This window comes from Aquila chrysaetos, chromosome 13 (genome assembly GCF_900496995.4).
Source record: "Aquila chrysaetos chrysaetos chromosome 13, bAquChr1.4, whole genome shotgun sequence".
Taxonomy (NCBI): domain Eukaryota; kingdom Metazoa; phylum Chordata; class Aves; order Accipitriformes; family Accipitridae; genus Aquila; species Aquila chrysaetos.
Window position 1 is genome coordinate 32782993 of NC_044016.1, and position 7353 is coordinate 32790345.

General features: G+C 41.1%; 1 protein-coding gene across 2 annotated transcripts in view; it reads right to left on the reverse strand.

Moving 5' to 3' along the window:
• Nucleotides 1-6871, reverse strand: part of NUP133 (nucleoporin 133) — a 38314-nt gene extending 31443 nt beyond the window's left edge. The window contains exons 1-4 of one of the 2 annotated variants that reach the window (XM_041128270.1): nucleotides 6274-6871; nucleotides 2942-3060; nucleotides 2028-2131; nucleotides 878-985 (exon numbers count right to left, since the gene is read on the reverse strand). In XM_041128270.1, coding sequence (XP_040984204.1) covers nucleotides 878-985; nucleotides 2028-2131; nucleotides 2942-2966 — 237 coding nt within the window. In that variant the 5' untranslated portion in view covers nucleotides 2967-3060; nucleotides 6274-6871. Of the gene's footprint in view, nucleotides 1-877; nucleotides 986-2027; nucleotides 2132-2941; nucleotides 3061-5891; nucleotides 6140-6273 lie in introns of those variants that run through there. The other variant, XM_030034324.2, reaches the window with a different exon arrangement.
• Between the last annotated feature and the right edge of the window lie 482 nt (nucleotides 6872-7353).

Below are 7353 nucleotides of genomic sequence, written 5' to 3' on the forward strand. Positions count from 1 at the left end.
AGAAAGATGAAATTAAAAAAAAAAATAAATCTTGGTTTAGGTGTATTACTTCCTCTTAAACTTCTTTGGGTATGACTAAGTCATAGAGTATTTAGAGTTTTATGAGCTAATCACGAGATACTAAGATTGCTTTTCATCATCTGGAAGCGTAACAAAATAACTAGTCAAAAGAAAAGATCCTATTACATATTCTGTGCTGCTTCTTCCTTCCAAAGACAACTGCTTATCCAGTTTTATTAGAGCACCACATATATTAATTGAAAACTACACCCAAGCTGAAAATGAGAGTTTCTTTTCTTCATGAATGATAGCAACACACACATTAACATACTTTCAGAAAACTTAACTGATCTTCAGAACTCACCCTCTAGCACAGTATGTTACGAAAAGGCACTTAGGAAAGTAATCAGTCAAGACAGATTGAATCATCTGTCCTCCCAGTGCCAGCTTCCTCGTAAAGACCAGCCAAGGGAGGGTGCTGGTGTTTGCTTCTCATCCATCTGTACTCAGAATTAAACCACTGCTGAACAACTTTTTCTGTCAGCATGCATTTAAACTGCACTTGCTTAGACTGAGTATTTGATTGCCCTGGTGTTTGTTAATGCAATACTACTTAGCTTACTGTATTTTTGTTATGAAAGCATACCAATTAATCCTTAGCAAAACTATTATTTAATCTGATCCTATAACATGTACATGGTGTAATTTGAAAAGACGAGTTTATTTCAAACATATTTATTGCAAACTATCAACCCTGACCTTTTGAATAGATAGTACACCACCAAATGCAGTTTTCAATAAGTACTTGATAAAATAGGATATATTCAAAGTCACTCTAAAAGTATTTTTTAAACACTAAAACTTAAAAGTTGATCACCTGCAGAGAAGGTGCTTCACCTGAGGAACTGAGACAAGATATAGCTGCTAAACTAGAACTCCACTGGAAGTCACTGGGTGGCAGCTGAAGTTCTTTGCACAGAGATAACTGTAAGAAAGAAAGAGATGCATAATAAATATGAGACTGGAAGAACTTATTCCTCTGCCACAAAGTCTTTAGACTTTTTGACCCTGCTAAAAATTAATTTTCAACTAGTCCCAGACACTGTGTAAGGGAACCAAAAGAATGTCATGAGACATTTTCAGCAAGGTTCCAAACAGCTAAAAACCACCTACTTGTAAATTTTCAAACGTTACTGTTTTTCTTTAGTTATTCCTGAGTGTTTCTCACAACACTACAATATGAATTATTTCTTTCAGAGGTGCAGTTATTTGACCATTCCTTAATAAAATATGCTAGCAAGGCAGCAAAACAAAATTAAACTAGAAGTGCTTGAGAAAGCTCACTAAGTACTAACAGAGTGGACTCCCCTCCCCCAAGTTAAATAATCAGGAAAATTTTAATCCCTTGAGAAATCTCTACAAGTACCAGAATGCATATACCCGACTCTCCACTGTAAGTGCAGAATCTGTACAATTAACATACATCACACTAATTGAAAGATACTGATTTTGTAACTACAGATTTCCTCTGACCAGACTTGCTATTCACTGAAATGATGCTGAAAGAAACACTGCCCAGAGGGAAAAAAAAAATCTTGACATAATAAACCTAGATGAAACATATGTTCAGCACAGCTGAAACTAACTTTTTTTTTTTTGAGACATTGAAAATCAGTCCCAGAATAATCTAAACCAATAAGTAACATATCAACTCGTTTTTAACTATCAAAATAAGCTTTATCAAGATTATCTAACATAAGAGACACACCTATTAAAATGTAAAGAATTAACCTTAGTGCTAAGGTGACAATTAAAAATGAAGAGAGGAATATAAAAATGTTAAGCTCCCTCAGAAGCTTGAGTTTCAGTTACTGTTGTTACTATGACTTCATACCAACCCTGCTACTTTTGGGGGAAATGAGACAAACTCCAATTTATAAAGAAACTCTTGCTTTAAAAAAACCACAACTGAATAACTTGTTCAACTAGCATAAAATACAGTTTTTCCATCTTGATCTTTCAGTTACCTTAGCTACTGGAGACTGACCAATCTTCCAAATAATCAGCCTTTCTTTATGGACTAGCCAGGCCCATCCACTTTCATCCACTTGAACGCTCAGCTGGTCATCGGCTACATAACAAGTAATTTTTGTAAAGCATTCAGATTTTTAAAACACTGCAGAGTAACCTTAAAACCAATAAACTTTCATTCTCATATGAAAATAAGAAATATATTTTCTATTAAATTAATTTCCATGTTACAATTTCCATGTATTTAAGATACCAAGCTACTACATATCATTTAAAAATCCATTTGACAAACACTCAACTTTTATGAGTGAAAAGCAAGACAATCCCAGGAGCTATTTCCATCAATTTACAGCAGATTATAATAGCTTTGTAAATGGCTCAGCAATTTTTAGGATTATTTTTAAGATATGCATTTTTGTTTCCTCTTATATCTACTATAAAAAGAAAACTTATGCACAGGGAAAAACTGCTTAGGAGACCAATTTCTTGAACTCAGGGAAAGGTTTGTATCACTGGGGCTTTTAGAAGTGATAACAAATTTGGATTAAAAATAAATTAAAAAAAATTTAGAGCATCCACTCTAGGACACAACAGAATCAAAACAAGTGAAAAAGGTGAGAAAGAGCCAATAAGAAAAAGTTACTACAAAACTACTACTGGCTTTCTTGATAACCTTGGATTTTACAATCTACTGGTTAAGACAGCACCTGAAGGATATTTACATGCATCTATACCCACATGGGTGTTATTACAATTACAGTTACATAGTTAACAAAGCTGGATTCAAACCAAGGCACAAACATTTCCATTCCACTGTAAAGTCAGCATTTAAATGGCATCAACAACATGGTAACACTTCTCTTGCCTGTCAATTTTCATGAGAAAAATAACAGATAAAATCAGTTCTTACCATCAGCCTTCTTCAGGGCTTCCATAACCTTAACAGGCAGAGAGGATCCAAAAGCCTTGACATCATAATTAATAGTCTCACTTGCTGAGGGATGCTGGATAACTCTAGTAGGAGTTGCTCTTAAACAAAAAGTTATAGTTAGTTTTTTATTGTTTCTTCATCAGTTTCAACAGACATTTACTTCATTAGTATCTGTTTAGAAATAATGTGATGAAATGGGTTTCTGTAAAATAAACATGCTCCCTCTGGGAGCACCATCTAAAGCAGTAATTTGGTGGCCTCCTTACAAGTTGTCAGCTGTCAGCAAATTCCTTTATTTTTTAAAGGACTGATTTCAAACATGCATTCCTCTGCCAGCAACAAAATCACCGTTCAACTTCCCTACATTCTGGTTATCTGTAGAATAAAGCTATCCACAATGCCAGGAGAAGCTCAACAGAAGTTCTTCCCCAACTGCAGGGCCAGTTCTGACACCACTGGGCAGTATGTACTGTGCAACACTTTGAACACCTGTGGCAGCTCAGATCAGCTAGCACTTGTACTGCCCTTGTTTTACTGTGGAGACTGCAGCCCTTATCTGTTTTAGTCATTATTTGTTTCACAATATAATTTATAAAAGCTGCTTTGCATCTTCCCCTACCTTCTCTCTCTGGAACAGCATAGGTCTGTCTTGTCTTTTGAATGTGATTAAGTGGGTAAATTTCTCTCCTTTTAGAAGATACTGCCTTCTTTTTATTTCTCCTCACAAGTAAAATGATGTCACAGACCTCCCCAATGTGAAATGCCAAAAGATGATGACACATAGCTAGAACACAAGCCTGACACCTGGTTTGGGAAAATACCGTATTAAACAGACCTGAAGTAAAAGTTCCCCAAAACTGGAAATGGGCATGGAAATGTTTATCTCAACAAGAAAAAGCTGCTCCTGAGAAAAGAGATTCTGAACCCTTGAAATTGATCTGGGGCTCATGTTAAATCTCATTTTTTGATTCATATGGAAAGGAGAAGGGGGGAAGCTGGGGTGAGGGGGGAATGCCTAAACTTTTACTATTTTAACTTCTTTTTAAATACAGAGGTTCTTATTATTTTCATATTTTTCCTTTACCAGGGATACATCTGAGGAACCCTCAAATTCAAATGCTAGGAAGAGATTATAACACTGAACATGCGGTATTGTATATTTATAATGTACAATACCACTTTTAAAGAGCTTTAAAACTGTTCAACTATAAAACGTTTCAGTTAGAATTTGTTACCATGAGAACAGAGTGTATCAAATATCCTACAAAGAATCTGAGAGCACCTGAGAAACCACAGACTCAGAAAGTCTTAACTACTGTAGGAAAGTAAATGAGCAAAATTAATAAACATAGATTACTAATTCTCATATTTTTTCTTTTTTTTCCTTTTCATACAGAAAAGTCATACCTAACAGTTCAATCAGGATTTTCTGAAAAAAAAGTCAGTGAACATAATCCAGACAATATTAAGTACTTAAATTTCAAAAAATCTTTTAAGAAGATCTCTTATCAAAGATTCCTAAAGAAATCAAGCTGGCACATATGAGGAAAAGTCTTACTGTAGACCTAACCCTGTATAAAAGAAAGCAGTAAACAAAAATAATACAGAGGAATGAAAGGCTAATTCATACACTGCAGGAAAGTTTCCATGCTATAAATCCGTACTGGTGTCTCAAATCTTCAGCACAGTCATAAAAGAAACCAACTACCAGAATGACAGTGTCCTGACAGTACAATATTATTTAGGACAGTCAAACAGCAAACAGAATATCTGAGTTACTAAATACAGAATAAAAGGCAAAACAGAAAACACGACAACTCCACATACAGCTTCTTGTGTACTAAGATGACCTAGCATGCACACATCTCAAAAGGATATTGTAGAAAAGCTACTGAAAAGAGATTTAAGGATGACCAGACATAAAGAATATCTTACAATACATCCCAACAGAAAAACAAATGGTAACACCGCATTTGTGAAACAGCAATGTTGTAACCTACAATGGCTTCAGCATGTAAAAATTAGGCAGGGTTTGCAAAGAGAGAGACAAAATATTTTTTTAAACTTTGTATAGATAGTGGAAAGCAAGAGCTTTCAGGCAGAGCCCTCTCATTAGGCTCATTTAGAAGTATGCTTTAATTTACTGAGGCACAGGACCAATATGATCTAATTGCTATTACACATGACCAAATGACACTTTTTTCCCCTCCTTTTACTCAGTAAGGTCAAATGATTTTATCTAACCAAAAGCCTCCATGTCTGCATCTGGATTTTGGTTGTGTTCCTAAGACTCAACGAAGAGATTCAGATGAGCAAGCACTTGGAACGCTTGTCTTTTTTTTTTTTTAATTATGATACTTTTTTTTGCTACTTTTTAAAATCACTAGCCTAACTTCCCATTAGCTCTCTCAACAATTACTGCTACTTCAGCAAAGAAAGAGCGAGTCTCTTCAGATCCTCAGCAACAGTAATTCTGTGTGTGACAGACCGACCCTTTCCCCAAGCAACAAACGAGCAACTCTCCCCTCAACAACGAGGCAGACGACGGGAATTGCAGTCAAATCTCCTGCAGCAAGAGGCAACGCCGCTCGCTGCTGGCCGCCGTGGAAGGGGCGGCCGGAGAGAGCCCGGCGGAGGAGCTGAGGGGCCCGGGGGACACGCACTCGCCCTCCCCTCAGCGGGCCGGGAGGGGGCTGACCCTACGGGCAGCGGTCCCCGCCAGGCCCCGGCTGCGGTGCCTGCCACGGAACCCCGGCAACGGAGGGCTCGGGGTTCATTCCAGAAGCGAGAAAGGGAGAGGGGAAAACCCTCGGGGTCCGAGCGGCGCGGCCTGAGGCGGGCGGGAGGGGCGGGGCCCGGGCCCAGGCGGCGGCGGCCCGGCGGGAAAAGGCGGCTCGCGCCCCCGGGGCCCTGCCCGGGCGGGACTCACCGGGCGGAGAGGGAGCCGCTCCTCCGCGCCACCGGGGAGAACAGCACCGGGGAGCCGGCTGCCGCCACGACGGCCAGGTTCTTCCTGCCGCCCGGGCGGGAGAGAGGGCTGGGGGCGGCGCTGCCGAGGTTCCTGCGGGCCGACCCGCCGGGGGTCCGCGGGGAGGCGGGAGCCGAAGGGAACATGGCTGGGGAGAAAGGAGCGCTGCCGGCCCTGCGCTCCCGCCGGGCGCCGGCTGACTGCGTCACTCCGGGGCGGGGCGGACCGCAGCCCCTGCCGGGGAGCGGCGGAGACCCCGCAGCCGCCCGGCCGCTTTCCCGCCTTTCCTTGATTCAACCCAGCAGCGGGAAACTGCGTTAACGCAGAAGCGTCCAGTTTCTACCTCAGGTGCGCCAGCGCTCCCGCCGCGCCGCAGAAGAGGATTTTTCCTCTCCGGAGCGGGGGAGCCGAAGGAGACTGCTTCGGGCCCGTGACCTGCAGAGGATGGCTGCTTTACCGTGCCCTCCTGCCCGGCCCGGGCGCCTGAGCGGCCGCTTTCCTCACTCTGAGGCTTAGGCTGCCAGCTGTGGCGGGTGGTCTGTCAAAAGCAGGGGTCCCCTCGCTGGGATCTTTCTGAAGACGGGTGGGTGCACTCGGTCCTTCAGGACGCTGCCAGTGGGATTCGCGAGGCTGGATTTGGGAACCATTTTTCGCTGACTTCCTGCAGTTCTGGCGCTAACCGACTTGGGCAGAGAAAGGCGACAGCATACGCTCAAAAAACTGCCATCAAAAGACCATTGAGAACCGCTGTCTGGCACTTTAGGAAGGACACGTATTCCAGTAATAGAGTTGCCTAATCTTTAAAATAGCCTGTGCTGTAACCTGTGCTTGTCCCCAAATTCCTAATAAAAAAACAAAACAAAACAAAACAAAGAAAACACATTCCATGCAAATCTGTGTATGTTTCACATCTATGGTAAATGACAATCATGCGCTACAACTATCTGATGGTATAGAATTAGATTTTAGTCTTCAAGGGGGGCTAAATGTTCTCATTGAAAGAAAATACTCAACTGCATTGGTTTGTATGAAAAAAAGAGTTTCCAGAAGGTACATATGTGCCATCTACTCTGGGAAGAAGTTGAGTTATATGTACATTATCAGCAGAGGTAATTAGTTAAGATAAAATTAACTAAAAATAGAATATTCAAAAACTGCCCATCATTTGCCAAAACCACATTCTTTCATTAAAAGAGTTATGACAGTTATGCTTTCTATGTGGATTGTGGTCCCACAGGACTGAACCTGAAATGCAGAGGAGAGAAACTTGAGATACTTCATCTGGCAGTACTGAAGTATGAGGCACCTGTCTGAATGTTTCAATGCTTTGACTTTTAACTTCACTTCATCTCCCCTTTGCTTTGATTTTATGGGAAAGGCCAGATACGAACGTTTGGTGGGGAACATCACTATACTACTACAT